This window comes from Borostomias antarcticus (genome assembly GCF_949987555.1).
Source record: "Borostomias antarcticus genome assembly, chromosome: 23".
Classification (NCBI taxonomy): Eukaryota; Metazoa; Chordata; class Actinopteri; order Stomiiformes; family Stomiidae; genus Borostomias; species Borostomias antarcticus.
Genome location: NC_140256.1, coordinates 4,773,728 through 4,797,228, shown reverse-complemented (window position 1 = coordinate 4,797,228; position 23,501 = coordinate 4,773,728). Strand labels below are relative to the sequence as shown.

General features: G+C 45.9%; 1 protein-coding gene across 2 annotated transcripts in view; it reads left to right on the top strand.

The window, feature by feature from the left end:
* The window catches only part of ppp3cca (protein phosphatase 3, catalytic subunit, gamma isozyme, a), a 28,167-nt gene extending 4,983 nt beyond the window's left edge, over window positions 1-23,184 (top strand). The window contains exons 2-14 of one of the 2 annotated variants that reach the window (XM_084457189.1): window positions 1,243-1,440; window positions 2,362-2,486; window positions 6,632-6,743; window positions 8,548-8,693; window positions 8,839-8,978; window positions 9,608-9,685; window positions 9,815-9,909; window positions 11,374-11,499; window positions 11,639-11,716; window positions 12,651-12,701; window positions 13,217-13,301; window positions 13,782-13,879; window positions 20,450-23,184. In XM_084457189.1, coding sequence (XP_084313315.1) covers window positions 1,243-1,440; window positions 2,362-2,486; window positions 6,632-6,743; window positions 8,548-8,693; window positions 8,839-8,978; window positions 9,608-9,685; window positions 9,815-9,909; window positions 11,374-11,499; window positions 11,639-11,716; window positions 12,651-12,701; window positions 13,217-13,301; window positions 13,782-13,879; window positions 20,450-20,595 — 1,478 coding nt within the window. In that variant the 3' untranslated portion in view covers window positions 20,596-23,184. The remainder of the gene's footprint in view (window positions 1-1,242; window positions 1,441-2,361; window positions 2,487-6,631; window positions 6,744-8,547; window positions 8,694-8,838; window positions 8,979-9,607; window positions 9,686-9,814; window positions 9,910-11,373; window positions 11,500-11,638; window positions 11,717-12,650; window positions 12,702-13,216; window positions 13,302-13,781; window positions 13,880-20,449) is intronic. The other variant, XM_084457190.1, reaches the window with a different exon arrangement.
* Window positions 23,185-23,501: the final 317 nt, after the last annotated feature.

Sequence of the window (23,501 nt, the reverse complement as noted above, 5' to 3'; positions counted from 1 at the left end):
TATCCTAATTACCTCTGCCCCAGCAGCAGCGCACGGCAAGAGGCTGTTTTCGGTGCGTGCATTAGTGTGTGTGTTTACACAAAAACTACCTGACCGAATTTCCTGAAACTTGGTGGAACATGGGCCAACTTACAACCTCTTAAATTTTGGAGTGTATCCGAATCATGGTTCAGGTCCACAGGCGCCCAAACACAGCCAGACTGCCCATTCACTTCCGTTCATTTTTTGGACTGTGATTACGCAAAAACTAGTCTGACTCAACAGATGTAGGTTTTGGCAATAAACCTTGTCATTCGTTGTCACACTGCCCAATCAGTGGCGAGACTGGCGACGCAGGTTAATCTGATTCGAGCCGAGAGATTCTCTCGGCACCAATCAGATTCGATCCAGACTATTTTGCAAGAGCACCGTCGCTGTGTCTGGGGCTGGCTCCACCCAAGACGACTGTGATTGGTTTAAATTAAAAAAAAATCCCCCCCTATTGCAGAATGGTAATATGTCCAGCCAGACCTGTCTCCGGCGCTGGCACAGCGCAAAAATTACCAAACCGATTTTTATGAAACTCGGTGAAGCGTTGTATCATGGGCCACCTTAGAACCCATTACATTGTGGAATAGATCAGAATCACGGGCCGGATTCCACAAAGTAAAACAAAACTTAGAATGAAGTCCGCTACCTGTGTGAGGGTGCTAGAGACACAGGGTTTGGACTGGGGTGTGCTGGGGGAGAGCCCAGTGTGTACCGCACTGCCCCCCGCTTGCTGTGACCCGAGGGGGGCAATACAGAGAAATACAGCCACCCATTCACCTCCAGTCATTTTTACCTCCTCCCCAGTGAATCACGAGCCCCCCCCCCCCCCCCCCCCCCGGTACACGGCCCGGATGGCCATTCACCTCCATTCATTTTTTGAAGTAGGATTACACAAACATTTCCAGACTGCTTTTCGTGAAACTCGGTGGAGGGGTGTAGCATGGGCTAATTTAGAACCCATTCAATTTTGACGTGCACAAGGCCTCGAAATGCATTCAGGGGAGGTCTGTGCTCTCTGAGCACCATTTCTAGTTTTGAAGTATAGTGATGTGTATCCTGTCTATCTCAATTCTCTAATGTAGATTTTTCGACAGGCGAATTGGGACTTAATGCTATGGCAGTTGCTTCAATAGAACCCTCTCTTCCTGTTGCATACCAGCCAGTGGAACATAGTGAAGCCTAACGTTTGTTCTTCCCTGACCCCCCCCCCAGCCGTGCCATACCCCCCTCAGCAGCGGCTGTCCATGAAGGAGCTGTTTGAGGATGGCAAGCCCAACCCCGAGGTGCTCAGGGCCCACCTGGTGAAGGAGGGCCGCCTGGAGGAGGAAGTGGCGCTCCGCATCATCAACGACGGCGCCAACATCCTCCGCCAGGAGAAGTGCATGCTGGAAGTGGAGGCGCCCATCACAGGTAGACAGCAGGCCAGTCACCTAGGCCATACTGAGGGGCTTCACTATGCCCTCTGAGTCAGTGCTCTTCAGAGGGAGCTAATGGGAACGAACTGACTACTAGGGCTGGGTATCGATTTGAATTTCAAGAATCGATTCGATTCCTATTCACAAGGTTCAGAATCGATTATCACGATTCGATTCAATTCGATTCAATATAGATTCGGTTAGTGTTTTTATAGCTTTAACCTTAATGACATGGCTGCCAAGTTATGCAACACATCAATACTAGGGCTGGGTATTGATACTGATTTCCAAAAATGAATGAATGAATGAATCATTGAATGAATGAATGAACTATTCATTCCTTCATTTATTCATTCATTCATTAAATAAAAGATCGATTTTGGGATTCATTAACCCCAAAAAGATGAATCGATTTTTTAAACCCAGCCCTACTGACTACACTGTTCAGAATCAGATTGGTTCTCTATTAGTCGTCGTGTCGCCACCCTGCGCTGCTCTACCCCATATGGTTAAAGGAGGCTGCTCTCTGGTCCCGTGTATGCATGCTGGTGCAATGCACCTCTCTGTTCTGGTGCCATGGACCCATGCCCAGTCCCACAAGCCCTGAGTAAACACTGCTCTGAGCTGGGCACTCTTCCATGGCACCACTGTTTGCATCTGTTGACAGGTGGTGTGTGGATCCACTCCACTGCCAGACCAGGGACTTGGGAGCCTGTCACAGTCCACTCAACACCCTTGGCAGATCTCCCTGCCTCTGTCTCTCTCTCTGTCCTAGCTGTCCTCACTGCCTCAGTTCATACAAGTCCCTTAGGGTCAGCTCGGTACCCTGCCCACACACTCAGTGTGCACACACAACAAAAGGATGTTCCATTTGATCTTCTTGATCTCCGAGCGTTCCGTTCTTCTCCCTCCCCAGTGTGCGGCGATGTTCACGGACAGTTCTTCGACCTCATGAAGCTGTTTGAGGTGGGAGGCTCGCCCAGCAACACACGGTATCTCTTCCTGGGGGACTATGTCGACCGAGGTTACTTCAGTATCGAGGTGAGTGATGACGCTGTTGTCTGGGTCAGGTCTCAGTCCCTTCGCAAAGGTCTTTTCCCCCATGTTGATCCCGTAGAGGAACTTGCCTGCTTGTGCTGAGAGCAGCAGTATTTACTGTACTCTTGGTGTGTGCATCTATCCGTGCTGGACCGGTGTGTCATCGTGTTTTTACTGTGCACTCTCTGTATTACAGCTTTCAGGTGACAGTGTGTCACAATTGGCTTAGGGCCCAGTTAATGTTATATCACAAGGACGAAACCTTAATATTACAGCATTTGCGATGTGGTAGATGTGGTGTAGAGACTATGTGGCCTGTGCTTGTTCCCAACAGGTAATTGTCTTTTCTTTGATTAGGGAATGCGTCTATAGGGAATGTGTGTATTTCTGTGTGTCTCTCTGAGGGGAACTGAGGGATGTCCCTCGCTGCCTGCCAGCCTCTGACTGAGCCATCTGGCTCTGTGTAATCAGGACCGCTCTGCTGTCTTTCTGCTGTCTGCTTTGCCCACCACCACATGCAGCCCAGCCAATTCCTCCCCAAGACCATGCTCTGTTACCAACCACCAGAACCTCCAGCCCAGCCAAGCTCTCTCCACTCCCTGGTGTGGTTCTTTCCCTGGTTTGGCCTGCCCCTGGTCTGGTCTGGTCCCTGGGTCTCTGGTCTTCGACTTTAGATTAACATCATTGATGCTCTCTAGTGACCATGGCTCTTTTCTCATACTCAGACTGACTTCCAAGTTGGGGCAATTCTGACAGGTTCATTCTCTTTTTTTCTTCTTTTAAAGGCATTTCTGCTTTATTATAATAGGACAGTGTAGGAGACAGACAGGAAAGGTGGGAGAGAGAGAGAGGGGAAGACATGCAGCAAAGGGAGTTGGCCGGATTCGAACCCACGCCGCTGCAGAAAGGACTAGCCTTTACATGGTAAGCGCCCCAGCCCATTGAGCTACCGGGGCGCTTCGGTTCATTCCCTTTTGAGTAATTCTCTCCTTTGACCTGAAGTATTTCTGAGATAGGGTCAGGGGAGTGAGCAGAGATTTTATTTCACGCCATCATTCCAGATTTTTTTTAATTTTCCAGCTATGAGGAACTGTTGTCATCACTAATATATCCAATAAATGGAATGGTTTGGTTATCATGGTTACTGAATAATTTAGCATTTGAGCAAGTTTGTAATTCGAATGGTGGGAACGGTTTAGTTTCAGGGGCCATTGTTATGTATAGTGGATGGATGCGGTTCAGTATTGCAGTTCATTCATTTCTGAGCAACCCTAAAACACAACTGAGCAGATTTCCTGAAGTACAGTAGACCAAAGATATGTAAAAACCCTCAAACTGGTTTCTTGTGTTGAATGTCCTCATAGTGCCACCAGGGCTGCCTAAGAGAGCTGAACGGGGGAGCGTTCGGCAAGGCATCGATCAGGTGTGCGGTTTACGGGGGGGCTTTTGATGGGCGCGCGTGTGAACTTGGCGAAATGTCAGAGATGAAGAGGTGGGTGTGAAAGAGCATAGGGAATGACAGGGCGAGTGAAGCTTCAGCACTAGAGGAGCTTTCAGGAGCCTCATGGGGGCCTGGGCTATTCTGGGTGAGACACTCTGTTCCCTCTGTGTCCAGGACTGTTCCCTCTGTGTCCAGGACTGTTCCCTCTGTGTCCAGGACGCATCCGAAAACTTAGCCTGGAGTCGCTGGCTTCACTTTCACACAAGCACTTCCGTTGTGACACTCGCAATAATGTTCTTGGGTGACATGAATCTCCTCTGCTCCAACCGTCCGTCACAACAGTGTAGTAATACTGCCGGCGCCGTAAGGCCACAGGCCACACTGGTCAGTCACACTGTCCGTATTCGTGGATTTCAGCGCTTTCTCAGTGGGAGTGACAGTGTGAACCCTGGGTGGGTTCACATTGGGGCATGGCCTTATCTCTCCGTAAGGATAACCAGATCGCTCTTTGTAGATTAAACAGAGCCATAATGAGATCCACTGCTGGATGCAGGCCGGGTGCGGACAGGGGAGGGCACAGCCAGTAGAAGGACAGTAGAGGTCTGATCCACCGAACTGAATTCATACCCACCCTACACTACATTTATTTATCAGGGAGGTTGTGTTGGAAGTTCTTTCTAGATTCTAGTCTAGAGATTGATTTTTTATTTTAAATCACGTATCTTTAAATCCTCTCATGTACAGTATATGGTTTGATTCAGGAGTGTTGTGTTCGGCGCATGCGCTTTTCCAATCGCATAAAAGAAGAACACGGGGAAAATGGGACTGAGTGATGTGGTTAACGTGCCGTCAGAAAGACCGGCTTTACCTGCTCTGAGTTTTGCGTTATCGTGATTTGCCAGCGTCTAAAATGGAAAGGTGTGAGCAATCCCTTTCCATTCTCTCTCACCTCCGCCTCCTTCACCCCTCTCCCTTTGATAAAGGAGAGTTCTCTTAACCCATAGATTACATCCCCCGCCTCTGCCTTCCCCCCCCCCCCCCCCCCCCCCCCCACCTACAGAGGCCACTGGCTTGGCCTGGAGTGTGCGGCGAGGCGAGGAAGCACTTATGTTGGACACAGAAAGGCCTCCGCGGTCCCTTTTGTCTGCCACGCTTGCGCCAGCCTCTTCACGAAGCGCCTGGCTGAGAGAAGAGAGTAGCAGAGAGCTCTCATTAAAACCACCGTCAGCCCCGGGCGCTCCAGGCCAGCCCCCCTCCTCTCCACCGCAACTCTACTCACACTCAGAAAAGCTCCGTTTACAGGCCATCGCCAGGTACCCGGAGCTTCACCTGCGTTCGTCACATCATAATCTACCTGGTCTGGGTGTTTCCTGCATAGAGGATTTTTTGGCGCTCCCCCCAAAGAGATTTTAGTCAGAGCCAAAGGAAAATCACCATGCCAAAATGCTAAAAAATTGTGAATGAAAATAGCAATTCAAATCCTCTCCAAATGTGTTTGATAGCTTGTTTCACGTGCAGCCCATCCCTCTTTCTTGCATTGTCCATGGTTTGGACCACTTGTAATCGAGATAGTTAATAGACAGGTTATCAGTATCTTAAACATTTTGTCTTCATATCCATTTTGTGTCATGTCGGGAGATTTCCCGCGACTGTGAAAAGTGAGCTCAGTCAGAACGACAGCAAAGCATATAGGTCTATATATGCTGGTTGGCTACTCGGCATAAAACTGAGGTTTCCTCAAAAAACTGTGTGCACATCAACCCCCAAAGACCCATCCTGAGCCAGGAAAAGCCCTGCTGGTGTGTAGGGTTAGGGATATGTCAAGGGTGTCCCATCTCTCCTTGTCCTTTTCACTCGGCTTGTTATTAGTATGCACGTCCGCTGGCCTTGGTTACCTTGACATCCTGTTCTCAGCCCCTTGCACAGGGCTGTGGCTGCCGCATGTTAATGCTGATGAGTGGGCAGAGAGTGGCAAGTGGCCACTAATGAGTGCTTCCTTGTCTGGGCTGGAAGAGGAAGAGATCTCATTTGGATTGTAAATGTCTGCCTGCCTTTCAGACTGCCGTCGAACATTAAATGCGGCCCCGGACTGCATTCGTGTCCAGCTTCAAAGAGTCTCTGGGGATAAATTATTTTTGATTGAATCTAGTGCTTTTTTCCAATTAAGCGCCTTTAACAGGGGGAGGCAGAATAGCGTGTTGTTGCTTTTCAGATGAGATCAGTCTCAATGTGCTGTTTCATTTTTGCATGGGGGGGGGGGGGGTGGACAGGGAAAAGGCCATGTGTTTAGTTTAAGAGGCGAAAGTAAACTTTCTGCCTGGTTATGTTTTATTATAATGGCCTACGTACCTTTTGAAGTTGATGTGTGTGTGTTCAACTCACACACACCTCGGCTCATCTGTGATCTATATTCTGGGTAGAGCTTAGTGACTCGGTTCATAGTCAGATCCAGTATCTTTGCATATCTGATCAGCTTGAATGTCACCCTTTGTTAATGCTGTCCATCTCTCTCTCTCTCTGTCCCCCTCTCTCTCTCTCTCTCTCTCTCTCTGTCCCTCTCTCTCTCTCTCTCTCTCTCTCTCTCTCTCTCTGTCCCTCTCTCTCTCTCTCTCTCTCTCTCTCTCTCTCTTTCTCTCTCATATCTCTCCATCTCTCTCTCTCTCTCTCTCTCTCTCTCTCTCATATCTCTCCATCTTTCTCCTCCCAGTGTGTGCTGTACCTCTGGACGCTCAAGATCAACCACCCGACAACGCTCTTCCTTCTGCGAGGGAACCACGAGTGCCGGCACCTCACAGAGTACTTCACCTTCAAACAGGAATGTGAGTGTGACCCATCTGTCACACCAAATGAGGCCAAGCCTAATGTGATGCAACAATGGCCACTACAGTACTTGGGATTCTAAAGGGCACTCTAGCCTAGAGAAGCACTGCTTAGTGGTTACTGGATCATGCAGCCAGATGGAGCACAGGCCCAAATTTCCGCCTAGGGGGATCATTAAACTATCCATCTAACTATCTAGCTATCTATCTATCTAGATAGTTGGCTACATGTTAGATAGATAGATGGATGGATGGATTGATTGATGGCTGAATGAATGAGACATTATCTCCCAAGCTGAAGCTTTACCTTGCCCGTAATTCAGGTTATAGTCGTGGCTGCTTCTGGAATTGGAAGCTTTTCACTGCACTTCTGTGCTGATTGTGGAGAATCCCACTAGTATGACACACAACTATCGGTATATAGAGAAGATGCCTCCTTTTTATATAACAGCCAGAGAGCTGTTGGGGCACAGAGAGCAGCCAGACATGCTGTTGGATGTTTTTAGAGAGTTGCACAAACACTCATTGAGTTGAAACATTGTGTGTGCGTGTGTGTGTGTGTGCGTGTGCGTGTGCGTGTAACTGCACAGGTGTGGTAACATTAGTATGTAACTATCCAGAGACAAACCACTCTGGATAGTTACCACTCAGGAGAAATACAGCCTCAGTTTTAGTAAATAGAATTAAACTGCTAAGTATTCCCATTTTTGAGGATGGGATGATTTTTTTTCTCCCTCCAATGAAAGATGCTTTAGTCTAATTTGATTACAATGAAAGCACTCATTCGCATGTACTTAAACTAATTGGGCAGAGCCAAGCAAAAAGCCGTGTGCATGAAACACACGGGCACTTTCTTCATGATGACAGACAACAAACAAACAGTAAAAATAGACGCAACTCTGGATTTAGTGCCGGGGCTTTTTCTTAGCTGCTCGGCGGTGGCCTAGGATACTGCAGGGCGCTCAGACCTGTGGCTGGGCTGCCTGCTCTCTTCTTACACCACTGATCCACCTGACCCATCTGTCAAGACAGTCTTAGCCCACAGGAAGTTATTACGCAGCTCTCCCCGCTCAGCTGACCTGACAGGAGTGTTCAGTGGACGGGCTACATGGGCGGTCTACAGATTGCACCACCGTCGGCTATAATAGTTTTATGGCCCCATAGACGTTTGGCATCGAGCAGCCTCGATGGCGTCTCTGCTACAATGAGTTTCCTGCTGGGGAGAGCGGTGGTGAGAGTATTGACCATTTCAGGAAACAAATGGGTGACATCAAGCCAGACTGAAGATTGTCTCCCTCCCTTAACTTGGATACGAGTACACCCAGGATCTGACTGGAGTAGTTTAACCCCACAACGCTTGTTGCCCTTGTCCAGTTCTTCACCATTTTAACTGGGGTTGTTCAGTGCAGATAATCAGCACCAGCGGTTTGTTGGCATGTCTTTACCACCCCCTAAGCAGTGTTTCCCTCTCCATATAAGGAGATCACTTCCTCTCCCCCAGTTAATCTGACCTGGAAGGGGATTGTGTCACACTGAGGCCTGAGAAAACGATGTGGTATCAGCCAGCATCACCAAATACTGCAGTTTTGCAAGTACCCGCTGAGGGGGATGATATGAAGAATGAATATGTACTGTAGGCTATTATATTAACAAGTAGGCTTATCGTTGAGAAGCGTGGTTAATGCAGGCACCACAGCTTTTAACTAGTATGTGAAAATAGAACAGAACTCAGGTAGCCAATGCCATAGGTGGTTTCCCTCAGGTTTGAGCCTCATCTCCCGTCTTCCCCCTGTGATTGTCGCAGGTAAGATCAAGTACTCTGAACGTGTCTACGACGCCTGCATGGAGGCCTTCGACTGCCTGCCCCTCGCCGCCCTGCTAAACCAGCAGTTCCTCTGCGTACACGGCGGACTGTCTCCGGAAATCAACTGCCTAGACGACATTAGGAAAGTAAGTAGCCCGCCGCGCCCGAGGGCCACGAGTCCATGTTCGGACTACGAGGCCGGTTATTTTTGTATCGACTGATTCATCCCCCTGGTCTATTATTGGTCTCTTAATGTCCCCGTGCCCTGCGGTGTGGTTTTGTCCTTCACAGTTAGACAGGTTTAAGGAGCCTCCAGCGTTCGGGCCCATGTGTGACCTGATATGGGCTGACCCCGGAGAGGACTACGGGAGCGAGAAGACGTCGGAACACTTCAACCACAACTCTGTGCGCGGCTGCTCCTACTTTTTCAGGTGCTTCAATGCGCCGGCCCAAAGTCTAACCACCACCGCTTTCAGCCCCCGTGTCACTGTGCCTTGGGTCGAAATGAGTCAGGCAGTTTCAGGCCCATATACAGCCACCAAGGAATCTAGGACAGGTCTATGTTTGGAGTGGACATACCTTGCTACCTTTATGTGTGTGCCTCTAGGACATAGTTTCCCCCCATACACCTATACTGTCCAGATGGCATGGGTTAGTGTCACGCTAACTGAATGCATGTGGCCTTGCTAATTGCCTGAGCAGCCTTTCGAGGGAGGTGGGCTGGGGTCATAGGAAACCCACTAAAACCTGGCGGTGGCCTCCTAGGAGAGCCCCTAAATACCATGGGGCCTGGCTCGGCTCAGGCCCGGTTACATCATTCAGGCCGGCCGCGCGGGCCAGAGGCCAGACACAGCGGTTCAAACTGTATTTCCAGAAGTACTGTAGAACAGCCAGAGTGCAACACTAATGGCCACAACTGTTCCCCTAAGGCCGTCGTCTCTCTCAGGCCTCAGGGTTGCCAGGTTTCGGGGGTTTGGGAGATTGCAAATGAGCACCGAGCATTTACTGTAGCTCCGGTTTTTACTGGTTCTAAAGGGTTCTCTTCTCTCTTTCCCCACAGCTATCCGGCAGTATGTGACTTTTTGATAAATAATAACTTGTTGTCTGTAATAAGAGCACACGAAGCACAGGATGCTGGGTAAGTTTGTTGTTCATCTGAGTCGTTCCAATAGATGAGAAACGATGGACTACATGTTCGAAGCAATAAATAAAAAAAGTCAGTCAGTATGTCGCCATCTAATATGTGTGAGTTTCTGTCATATCACAGGTATCGGATGTACAGAAAAAGCCAGACAACAGGCTTTCCTTCATTAATTACAATCTTCTCGGCACCAAATTACCTAGATGTGTACAACAATAAAGGTTTGTGTACTCTATCTTTCAGAGAGTGTGTGTGTGTGTGTGTGTGTGTGTGTGTGTGTGTGTGTGTGTGTGTGTGTGTGTGTGTGTGTGTGTGTGAGAGAGAGTGTGTGAGAGAGTGAGTGAGTGAGTGAGTGAGTGAGTGAGTGAGTGAGTGAGTGAGTGAGTGAGTGAGTGAGTGAGTGAGTGAGTGAGTGAGTGAGTGAGTGAGTGAGCGAGCGAGCGAGCGAGTGCATGTTGTATTGCTGTTTTATCTACTGGCTGTTTCTAATCTGAGTACCCAGAAGTTCTTGTTTCTCGCTCCGGCGAAAACCTCTGGGGGGGAAAAAACTGGTGTGGCTGTGGTTGGCCTGTGCAGATAGTGGGCTGTGGTTGGCCTGTGCAGATAGTGGGCTGTGCGGGATGCTGATTTGACCTCTGATTGGTCACTGATCATAGCTTTTCTAACGAGTCCTGCATTCGTGTGAGCTGTCGACATATTTGGCACATAAAGTACGATTTAGGGCGCATAAAGTGTGATTTTGGAGTTTTCTTTAATGGGGTGGATCAGTTTTTCATTTAATCCCGGCTATACAAGACATTATGTTCAAATGTAGCTGGATTTGAAAGGTAGGCACGGACTCCACCCCTTATGCCCTTGTTTTGTAGCATTTTATTCCAGACTATATAAACACAGACCAGCTGTCTGGTGTTGCCATACTCCTCCCTCTTCTGTCTGGCCGTATGAGGAATATAACTGGCCTGTGAGGAATATAACTGGCCTATGAGGAATGTGACTGGCCGTATGAGGAATATAACTGGCCTATGAGGAATATAACTGGCCTATGAGGAATATAACTGGCCATATGAGGAATATAACTGGCCATATGAGGAATATAACTGGCCTATGAGGAATATAACTGGCCTATGAGGAATATAACTGGCCATATGAGGAATATAACTGGCCATATGAGGAATATAACTGGCCATATGAGGAATATAACTGGCCATATGAGGAATATAACTGGCCTATAAGGAATATGACTGGCCTATGAGGAATATGACTGGCCATATGAGGAATATAACTGGCCTATGAGGAATATAACTTGCCGTATGAGGAATATAACTGGCCTATGAGGAATATAACTGGCCGTATGAGGAATATGACTGGCCTATGAGGAATATAACTGGCCGTATGAGGAATATGACTGGCCTATGAGGAATATAACTGGCCTATGAGGAATATAACTGGCCGTATGAGGAATATGACTGGCCGTATGAGGAATATAACTGGCTATATGAGGAATATAACTGGCCTATGAGGAATATGACTGGCCGTATGAGGAATTGGACTGGCCATATGAGGAATATGACTGGCCTTATGCAAAATGACCTCAAGTTTCTTTTGGTCCATTTCGTTCACTACTGTCATGCCTGAATAAATCCCTGTTTCCCTGCCCACTGCCCCCCCCCCCCTCTCTCCCCCAGCTGCTGTATTAAAGTATGAGAATAACGTCATGAACATCAGACAGTTCAACTGCTCCCCCCACCCCTACTGGCTTCCCAACTTCATGGACGTCTTCACATGGTCTCTGCCCTTCGTTGGCGAGAAAGGTAAAGTGAAACTGCCTGGCGTGTGTACCAGGAGCAGAGATGGGCATGTGTGCGGAGAGCGCCATAAAAATACAAAATAAAAGCCTTTTTAATTAGTTTGGAAATGCTAATCTTTGTTTCTGTCCGTATCTCCCTGCAGTGACCGAGATGCTGGTGAATGTGTTGAACATCTGCTCTGATGATGAGCTCATGTCAGAGGGAGATGACCTGTGTGAAGGTGAGTGGTCGTGGTTGAACCATGCAGCCTATAGCTTACACACCTGAGAAATGAAGCAATTAGTAGCAAGGCTTCCCATCTGCTCACAATAAGGCACTAGACTCCTTCCACACAAATGTACGCACGCATACATGCACACACACACACCCGCACGCACGCACGCATAAAAGCAAGCACACATACTCCCGTATATACTTGCATGCACATAAGCAAACACACACATAGGCACACAAGCAAGCATGGACACACACACATACACACACACACACATCCCAGGCCTCCGTGAGTAGCATGGAAAGCTGGAGGCTTTATTTCTCATTTGAGCTGATTTATGAGCAGTGCTTCATTACAGCACTGTCTGGCACACACACAGACACACACACATACACACACGTCTGGAGTTCATCAAGGAGATCTCAGGACTCCCTGCAGATCCACAGACGCTGAACACTTCTCTGAACCTCTGCTCCACTCCACCCCCCCACCCCCTCCTCCCTTCTCCACTCCTGCTATCCTGGCTCCCCTCTGAAATGCTACACAGCATTATCCACACAGTCTCTATGAGACTCAATGGAAACCGATACACAGGCGACAAGATGGTATTTTTTAGTTCTAGTCCAGGGCAAACTGTTAGTACTTAGTTCTAGTGAAGTCAGGTTTATTTGTGTAGCACATGTTCATACAATTAAATGGAATTTAGTGCTTTACAGAAAAGAAAATTCAAAACGGCACATAAGTAAAAGAAACAGACTAATTAGAAAGCAATACATAATTAATCAATAAAATCAAAAGGTTTAAAATCAAAAAGATTGAAACATTATTTAAGAAAAACTACGTGATGAAAGTGAGATTAAAAAGATCTCGCTTAAAAGTTTACACAGTTTGAGGGAAGCGTAAAAACTGAAAGCTGCCTCCCCATGTCTCTTGGTCCTAGCTTTTGGAACTGTTAAGAGTCTAGTGCCAGAGGACCGCAGGGATCTACTGGGTGTGTATTTTAAAAGCATGCCTGGGATGTATTCAGGTGCATGACTATGGAGTGATTATAGACTAGTAAAATAATGTTCAAATCTCCTCTGAAACTAACAGGTGACCGGTGCAGTGATTTTAAGACTGGTGTGTGATGTGTGACCTGCTTTGTGAGGATTTGTATCATTTAGAGTTGACTAATAGCTTTCTTTGGTAGACCAGACAAGCGTTACAGTAATCCACAAGAGCGTTGCAGTAATCCAACCTGCTAGTGATAAAAGCATGCATTAATCTGTCAGTGTCCGCCTGTGAGTGAAAAGGTTGCACCTTAGCAATATTTCTTGAGTGATAAAAAGATCGCCTAGTCATATTCATATTACGGGCTTCAAATATGACTATGGGTTTCTGGTTTGGTGTTTAGTGCCTGTGTTTTTAAAGGCACAGATAGTCTCTCCCCTTCGACTTGTGTGAGTTCTGGTCTCTCCCCTTCGACTTGTGTGAGTTCTGGTCTCACTCTGTGCATTTTGTTGGTAGGTGGGGTCCCAGCAGTGCGCAAGGAGGTGATCAGGAACAAGATCCGAGCCATCGGGAAGATGGCCAGGGTGTTCTCAGTCCTCAGGTCAGACTCTCCTCTTTGCTTTGTCTCTGCTCTGGTGGAACGTGAAAACATTTTAAACCTGCAGTAACTGCTCTCTATGTATACAGTACATACATACGCACGCGCACACACACACACACACAGAGCGGGCGCGTATGAAATGAGTGGAGAATGAAGTAATGTGTGTGAAAACAAGCCACGCAGCTCTGTGAGAATGAGGGAGCAGGCAGCGGTGAGTCAGGGTGGGGGGAGGGCAGCTGGATAATTGCATGAGCCATTTTTCCAGTTGAACGGTGCCGGGGTTGGTTCAGAGCAGCCTGCCATCTCAGAGGCCACAGAGGCTTTTAACCTAGAGACTGATGGCTCTTTTAAATCCCTATTAATGGATCTGTATTGTTTTTCTCTGTGTGTGTATGCTTTGTGCGTGTGTATGGGTATTAATGGTGTGTGTGCGTGTGTGTGTGTCTGTGTGCGCGTGCGTGTGTGTGTGCACTTCCCTAGGGAGGAGAGCGAGAGCGTGCTGACCCTCAAGGGGCTAACCCCCACCGGGACGCTGCCCCTGGGAGTACTGTCAGGGGGCAAACAGACCCTGCAGAGCGGTAAGGGACCCCCCCCTCGCCCCCCTCCCACTCCTGCCCTATCATCCTCCACCTCCTCCTCCTCTCCTCCTCCTCCTCCTCCTCCCCACCGTTCCATCTCTCACTCCATCACAGCGCCTGTCGCTCTGAGCGGTTCCCGCACCATCGTTCTCCCTACCCTGCAGACCTGGGACAGAATGCTGTTTGAAATCACTTCAGATACTTATCTGGGATCGATTGTGCTTGTCGGGCGCAGCGGACCCTGTGGGCTGTTCCCGAAATGCGCAAACTCCACCCACCTGACGCTCCAGCCAGGCTGAAGCAAAGGACAAAGTCATTGAAAGGATTTCAAATAGAGGATTTTTTGCCCAGGTCTGCCATCTTCTCACTGGAAACTTAGGTTACCATTACCATTCCTCCTACACTGACAGCAGCTCATGGCCAGAGATGCACCGCGCGACACCATTTGACATTGGCACTTCATGAATTAGTTGAGTCTTTGTCGCTGCCCTTGTTCCGGGCATGGACGTTTAAAAACGGCTGCCAACACGTGGCCTATGAAGAACATGGCAGATGTGTGTGTGAAGGACAGCCTGCTCTCGGCCTGCACTTGTACTCAGTGGGGCTCCTAGAAGTGTCACCACTCTCGAGTTTGGCGGTGGTCTTTTTATCGGCCCTCTAAAGCGGCGTTTCCACCGGACGCGAAGCGGAAGTTGGCTTTGCTGTCCTCGCGCGGCTTTGATCGCGCTTGCCTGAAAAACAAACAAGCAAATTTCGTGCCACGTCACAATAAGTATGTTTGATTACACCAACGCTGCTAGCAACTAGTTTGCTAGACCGACAGCTAGTTAATTTGCATGGTTCCCCTTTAAAATTATTTCCCAGAATGCACCACGGTGCCACATGTCTAGCCATACTATCACCATGTGATTGGCTTTCGTCAGGTGAAAGGTTTGCTCGATCGGAACATTTTCTAATTCGAGCAAACGCGCAATTCTCGCTCGATTCGCCCATTTTGTGTTGCTCGCCGTTTCACTGCGATTAACTCCACCCGTTCGCCTCCTGCCTTCGACTCTTTCATGCATTCGTCTCACTCAAAGATTTCGCTTTGCGTTCGGTGGAAACGCCCCTTAACTCCTAGCTGTATGACATCAGCAGACTCCTCAAGATGTGTTCAAACCCTGTGGTGTCTGCATGGCTTCACAGCATGGCCCCATTAAACACTAACTCACTGTAATGGAGGGCTAGAGGCCCAGCGCTGACAGATAGGCTTGGATACTAGTTGACAGGGCTGAAAATTAACACCTGCCACCGGCCAAATGTAGGTAAAATTTCCAGTTGGCAACTAGATTTCGGAAGGCTATCTGAAAAAAAGACATACTTGGCCGGTAGATTTTTTCATCTACAGTCCCCTTGGCAGGTGACTCACCGTGAGCCAAAAAGTTCATTTTCACCCTGCTAGTTGATAGTATGTAGTATGTTAGTACAGTATGGTGAAATGGTCGACCAAGGGGCCAGCAATGATGGTAGGACAGGAGAGAGCTCTGGTCTGATGAGAGAGCGAGCGCGCCGGTAGCCGGGTCGATAATGACGTGCTGGGCTCGGGGGGTGGGGGGGGTGGGGGTTCTTTGGGCTACACCGTAGGCAGGCTGACCGGTGTCAGCCTTTCACTGAAGTGACCAGAGCCCTGATCTAAAGGTCAAACCCCCGGCCTGTCAGGAGAGAGAGGGGCATGCTGGGAGCAGGACTCGTCCAAGGCGGAGTTCAGGGCCACGGAGCATGACATGACCTTTAGAGAATGCCGTTCTCTGTCATAGAAATGTAATTGGAGGGGAGGGGAGGGGTGGGAGGGGATAGTAACAGTTCAGTGGTTTGGTGTATCCCCTGTTGTATCTAGACGTGCCATTCCTGGTTTTGCAATTCCCATTGGCCATGGGTAATCTGGAAAGAGGACAGTACCATGAGGTCATAGGTAGGGGAGGGGGTCCTTACTGGTTATGACTGTTCATATGCAAAGCCAAACCTTAGAGAGGAAATGGTCACTCTAATCCCCTTTCCTCTCCCGAAGACGTGACGGATTGGCTGGGAGCTAGACTTACCTTACCTGACCTAGCGCTCGTTGTTCTTTCATAACAAATCACCTCATTGCTGCAGGAGAACTCTCTTCTCCTCTGAGGACTTGCTTTTAACACACTTCATTAAGCTGACATTCTCATCAGCTGCCTTTCATTGAGAATAAGTCCTTCCAGAAGATTTTTAGTGATTACGTTCCCATGACAGTTTCCAGGAGAACGGTTGCCTCAACATGGTTCAGAATGTTGGGAGTGTGTTTGGGGGCTGTCTGGTGGTTAGCTGGTACTCCTCACTCCCCTCTCCTCCTGGATTGCAGGGTTCCTCTCGGCCCCTGGCTCTTTGGGCCTGGCTCTCAGCCAAACCCCCACCCCTTCACCTTTTTGCTCCACATAAGCCCTCATGACCCTTTAACACCAGCAGCACCATCTTGGTTCTCTCTCACTCTCTCCTTCACGTTCTCTCACTCGCCCCTTCACATTCTCTCACTCTCTCCTTCACATTCTGTCACGTCTCTGGCGAATGTATGCATGCGTGGGCCATCTTGCTTTCTACCTCGACTGTTATTCTGTTGCTGGTGTTGTCTATGATTGTAAAACCGGGGTGGGGGGCGGAATTTGATGTGTTGCATTGATGTCTGTGGCTGCATTTGATGACTGGTTTTTCTCCCTCTCACCACCACACACATTAACCTAGCCACCATTGAGGCAGCGGAGGCAAAAGGTATGCCAGTGGTGTGTGGATCCCTCCCTCACTGTTGTGTGTTGTGTTCACCCCCCTTATGAAGGGACACACGTTTCTCCTGTGCTGTCTTTTTTTCCTCCAGTTGTTTTTTTGTCGTCGTCGTTTTCCGTTGTCTGTGTGTGTTTGATCATTGATCTTTGCCATGGGTTGATGTTAACTGCTGTATACTATGCTAAATGGCTGATCTTGCATTACCAGTGCCTGCTAACTACAGTACACGATAGGGCGGACGTGCTTTAGCTCGGACTCTGTAAGGATTAACGTGAGCTCAAACACGTTAGACCTCAACATGAACATGAACAGAAAGACGTAGAGAAGATGGAGACTGTGTGAGGGAATAAGGTGTGGGACCCTACCAATCACTTGTTGACAAGCAGCTGCAGGCAGAGGTCATGTGGGTTAGAGGTTCCTTGCCTCTGCTCCCAGAGAAAAGCCTTCTTAGACTGGGCTGAGATAGGCTTGCAGCCGGGTCCTCCTTCCTAGGGATATTTTCAGAGTCTAATCCTGTTACACTGCTTGGCTGTTGCTACACTGTCTGCTCCTGTTGACATGTTAGTCTTTCAGTATTCATCTGTCTCCAAGGACATTTAGGTCATGATTTGGAATCGGATATCTGGTTTTGCAAGAATAGGCCTACTCCCTTGTCTGTGTTGGCTCATTAGTCTAAAACAAGTGTGTACAGTGAACCTGCCATCCCCCACCCAAGATGAATGTCGTCAGTACAGTTGTTGAATGTGTTTGTGGAGTGGCTTTTCTAGTTTATATTTGTCGATAGAGCCGGCATATAGGTCGATCATATTTTTGGTTTGGTCTAAAATGATAAAAATCATTTATTCAAAAGAAAGTAGTGAATTAAAATATCAGTGATTAAAATAATTCATAATAAAAAGAACCTCGTGTTTTTAACTTTCTGTAGGAAAAAGTACTTAATGTAAAAAATAAAATAAACATACAATAATATGGTATTATAATCTACTGTTCAATAATGCTACAGTAGCCCTAGTGCTACGCAATAACATTGCCATTAACCAATACATTTAGCTCATAGTCCATTTATTAACACTTCAGACTTCTATTGCGTTTTTGTTTTTTTAAAGATATTTGGGGGGGGGCATTTGTGCTTTATTATATAGGACAGTATAGACTGACAGGAAAGGTGGGAGAGAGAGGGAGAGGGGAGGACATGCACCACAGGGCCCAGGCCAGATTTGAACCTGGGCCACTGCGATAAGGACTAGCCTTAACGTGGTACACGCCTTAACCAGTGAGCCACCGGTGGGCGTCCCTTCTATTGCGTTTTTAACCCTTTCAGGAGTACGTTCTTAAAATGACTAATGGCCCCTCCAGGAGTGAGTTTTTTCAAATTCAAATTCTGCATTTTGGAATGTGATTGTTGTTTTACCCATTGCGTGTGTTCTACTGCTGCAGCAAGCCTGCAACTGGCCAGTTTGAATCATATCAACCTCCAGTAGCTCACTAGCTCAGTCAAAGTCACGTTTATTTATCACATACTACATCATACAGCTACAACACGGACTGAAATGTTCTTCTGTTAACTTCTAGTTTGTGCACACACTAAGCAATATAGAGAGGTAAATCATATACTGTATGAGAAACAATGTGAGATACAAGATAGATACAAGATACAAAGTATACATTACATGAAGGCTGGGGGAGTAGGTGAAGTCGTGCAGTTGGGTTAATAGATGTCTGAAGGAAGTAAATTAAATTCAAGAAACAGCCATGTGTGAACGAATTTACAGTTGCACAATGTCAAAATTTGATTGATTTTTTATCAATTAACCAGGTTTATTGGCCCCGCTGAAATGTGTGCCCATTGTGGCGAATGAATTTAAAGTTATCATCATCATCATCATCTTCATCCGCTTATCCAGGGTCGGGTCGCGGAGGCAGCAGCTCCAGCATTTAAAGTTATACAATGTCAAAATGTTATCTATTTTTGTCAGTTAACCAGGTTGTGCTCACTGTAAGGTTGTCCTATAAAGTTAGCTATCGGTCGCAACAGGGCTAATTTATAATTGTATAATGAGCCGTGTAATGATATATTTAGTTAGATGTCTCCCTATTTAAACATTGTATAGGTCTATAGCAGAGGTCTGCACCCTGTGGCTCCCTGGCTCCCATAAAAATTCACCAGAATGCTTGAAATGAAGTGTTTGCTGAGAATTTTCTGGAGGACTCCCCCCACACCTCCCCTTCCCTTAATGTGTCCCCCCTTGGGTGTGTACCACCTGGCCAAAAAGAAATATCTAGGGTAAACACTCCCTTCATTAGAAGGCTCAAATGTTTTGTGCCTCCAGTCAGATTTTTTATTTATTTTCTCCCCAAAAATAGTGATAGTAGTTGATAGTAAAGGTGGCCGAACCCTGGTCTATAGGCTAACTTACTGGGTTACTCACATAGATTGCTGATTATATTACTCACATAGATTGCAGGAAGTCTTATTTGCCCTTTTGATGAATTTATAATCCCTATAATTCCCTAAAACATATATGACCAAGCCATACTCTCAGATCTATCCCACACAACTATGATCCCAAAAATGCTGAAGCAATATCATTCATTGTATTTAATTTTTACCAAATTATGTCAGGATCCAAATGAAATAAATCCCTTCAAGTGTTGACGTTTGTGTGAGACAGGGTTGCAAGCATATGTTTTTTCTATTATTTTGACGAATTTATGAACGATTTATGCACAACTCTGCACAGACTTAACTCTTGTGTATTGTGCAGACTTGGCCAAAATTGCTTGCAAATGCTCGCAGTCCCTGTCTATGCCAATGATCAATGCCCATGTGCAGTTTCAGATGGATTGGCCAACCCATTTAGGTGATAAATGGAGTCAGTTTCCTTAATTATATTGTAGGATGATCAAACTACCTAAATAAGAGTAATCTGATCTATGTTATAAATATAACAATAATCATTAATTATTAACTAATGATAATTTTACCCACAATGCACTTAATAGAATCCTAACATTTAGAACAAGCACTAAAGCTTCTAAAAACCTCAACCTCTGAACTCTGTGGATTTACTTTTATTGAGACACAAGCATAGTTTTTTAAATGTACTGTACAAACAGAATGTACTTGGAAATGGGGAAAAAATGAATTGTGGCGAGCGCCCCCAGGTGGTGGGCTCTGGTACATGTGTGACGGACGCACAGACATTAATGTACGTGGTTCAAATGAATATTCCCCCCTCGATTTCATCGGGTGGGGGACAATGAAACATGAAAGTAGTAGGCTACTTGAGGTGTCTTTGTGCTGTTATTTTGAGTGCTAATCTCAAAATATGTCCCAAATCTGTTTGAACAGTCACTTACTTTATCTCTTTACCCATGTCTTTGTGGTTACCTTGGCACTTGGAACTTAAAAGTAAGTTTACCATGTTTTGTGAGGTGGTTGTACTGTGCTGTAGCTTGTCCAGTGAATGTGTGGACACTAGGAGTCACTGTGTTGCTGTGCCTGTGCTGTATTCACTATGCATCTCTGTCCACCCCACACTGTTAACAAAGTGACGGTCAGCTATTACCTGCATTTGATTAACCTGACCAATAACCATGACCAATACTGTGAGGTTCAAGAAAAACATATCATTGGATCAAATGAATGAAAACATTTTGAAAAAAATATATTTAATTGACATACTCTTTGCAGGTTTTACCAGCAGATCTCTGTAAAAAGGCAGCATCACAGACCCAACTATTTTTCTCCTGATATCTAATTATGATATTTTTTTGCTCACCCAGCCATTCAAGGATTCTCTCCAAAGAAGATCCGTAGTTTCGAGGAGGCCCGAGGCCTGGACAGGATAAACGAGAGGATGCCCCCTCGCAAGGACGGCCAGCAGCCTGTAGGCACCAACGCCCCCAACAAGAATGGCACCGACGGCTAGGCACACAGACCGGCCCTGTCTCATCCCCAAACCCCCTTCATCATTTCTCTCTCTCTCTCTCTCTCTCTCTCTCTCTCTCTCTCTCTCTCTCTCTCACACACACACACACACTCACTCACTCACCCATTGAGACTCTGCCTTCTACTGGCCTGCAGTTCGACATGTATGGGAGGACACCTCAGTAGAAAAGGAGACCACAGCACTGGGAGAACAGTTTCAGTCTCCACAAAGTTCCAACAAGAAAAATATTTTATTTATTAAAATAATTATATTACTTATATATTTAATAGCTACAATTTAATGAATGAGTACATTTTTGAGATGTTCAACTGCATACATATACCAATATTATAACTATGGTAAACATCAAAGAGAAAACCTTTAAGACGTTTTGTAAATGTGAGTTGATTAATGAGGTTGCTAGTGAAAGACACCTCCAAGAAAAAAGTTTAAAAAAAAAAAAAAGTTTTCTATCAATGTCTTTTGTTGCTGGCAAGGGAAATGTTGTCTTGATACTATATGCGGGTACAGACTGAGTACTGCTCTCATACACATTTGTCAGTAAGATATGTGACAAATGGAGGATAAAACTTAAGGGAATTCGGTTTTAAAAATACCCAGAACATTATTGCAAAATATTATTTTATACCTTTCAGTAGATTGAAGGTAGGTTGGAAACAAACTTGTCAGTAACCCCCCCTCCCCACCCCTTTCTTTTAGTTAACCTTTGGTGACTCCTGTAACAAGGGAATATTTTCTGCTGCTTTGGTTAATTTGTTCCCAACCTGAAACTTAAAGGATAAGGACACTGAATTTCATGTTTGCCCTATTCCTGGCTTCCCTGGCATGTATCTGGCTAGTACAGGTTAAAATATTTCTGTTTTGTGCAGTACATAGTTCTGTGTCAATAACATTGTTGCGCGCACCCTGGCTCGTTGCTAGCTATGGGCACACTCGAAAAACTCTAAAAAGTATGATCTACGTGGATTTCAAGTTCAGGAATTACATGGTTTATGCTTACCAAGCTCTGAAGTCGTCCTGTAAACACCATAGGTCCTTTCGCCTCTGCATTTCGAAACAACAGCTAACTTGTAAACAGTACTACTTTCACCGAACATACAACAGCCATCTCTTCATGCTGTAAACCTCCGTTATTGACACAGAACTCTACTGCACAAAACCGATATATTTTAACCTGTACTAGTCAGATACATGCCAGGGAAGCCAGGAATAGGGCTAAACATGAAAATCAGTGTCCCTATCCTCCAAGCTGGAGTCCTGTTTTTTTGTCAATGAATGAAAAAGGGTGTTGAAGGATTGAAGATTGATTTCTGATGGCAACAAAACCTCTGCAAAACCCAAGTGTGATTTCAAAAGGGATACACAGTATATCTTAGTTCTCCTAGAAGAAAGACACCAGTACTCTCTGAACTCCCTCTCCGTTTGGCTTTACTGGGACAGTCAAGCCAACTGACCAGGGACATTGTGCTGGATATAGAAAGGGAAGAAGACTATGGTACATGGAGAAAATGTATGTACCAGCCACAAATGAAAAGACCAGAATCCTCTAAAAATGCCTGTTTGGACAAAATGGAGGATACCTGTTTCCCATGGAGCAGAGGAACCACAGAGGATATATTGTCCCCAAACAGACTGAAATTCTTACGTGTTCATTTATGTTTAGATAAGTGTGTTAACAAAATGATGACACCTAGTTCAATTTGATGTTGTTGCTCACTTGTCAGACACTACATGTGCTTTTGGGTTTCTTAACAATAGCGGTGTCGATGTTTTCATCTTCTGTTGGTTTTATGCAGATGTATTTGAAGAATTCACTATGATAAACATGAAAGGGGGAGTTTGCCACCGTTATTGCACCAGCGAGAGATGTTTTTGTTGCTAGACACTCATTACCTCCCAAGTAGTGGTTTAAGTTATCCTCACTTGTTCTCTGATGAGGACCGTGTTATGAAAGGTACTATTGCCTCACAAGCAGCTGTCTCTTTAGAGTACTGTATTATCGCTTACCATCACCGACCCATTTTATAATCAGCAATTTCTTCTAAATTCCTGTTATGTTAAGTATTAAAACTGTCGACTGTCGACTTTTGTAACATCCACTCCCAACCCTTTAAGGTGAGAAATGACCAAATTACTGGTGCTTTGACACTTCTCACTGCCTGTTCTTCAATATTGTCTTCTGTCATTCTAAAAAAGCTTTAAGATTTGTTATTCTTTTGTGAATATCCCCTTTTCTAAATCATTAAAATCTTTTCTTTCATGTGCTGTGCCACCAGCTACACATGCGTCGACACCTGTGTGTGAATGTGGCCATGGAGAGTTCTAGTGTCATTCAGATGTTGCTTACCCTGCTCTTGTTTAAGTTTTGATTGGTTTCTCTCTTTTGAATTCTGAAAAAAGAGTCCTAAATCAATGTCTTGGTTTTCATGCTCACATTCAATTGAAACAGCAATGTGGAATAACAGGGGGTGAGGGTATTTCACACACATTTCAGTTTGTCAACATATCTTGCAGAATGTACAGAATATTGTTCTTGAAGAGTCTCTTCATTCAGTAGCTGTAGAAAGGGTGAGGAATCCTTTCAAGTACAGCACTCGTCAGGTGAGGCCATGAAATCTTGATCTAAGTAGATGTATCACTTGAAAAATAAAATTGAAATATAAAGTTTTGTTCGCCATGTATGAGTTTTTATTTTAGTCTCCCTAGAAATAATGTAATTGCCAACTTGATACTATTTTGCTAAATGAAAAGGCTGAATGCATTATGCATGTATTAAGTGTGTTACATATTTACAGTGTTCATATTTTTCTTACAAGATAAACAAAATGGTAATAAAAAAAATCAAGTATTTATTATTCAAGTTTGAAATGTTGGTCAAAAGGCAT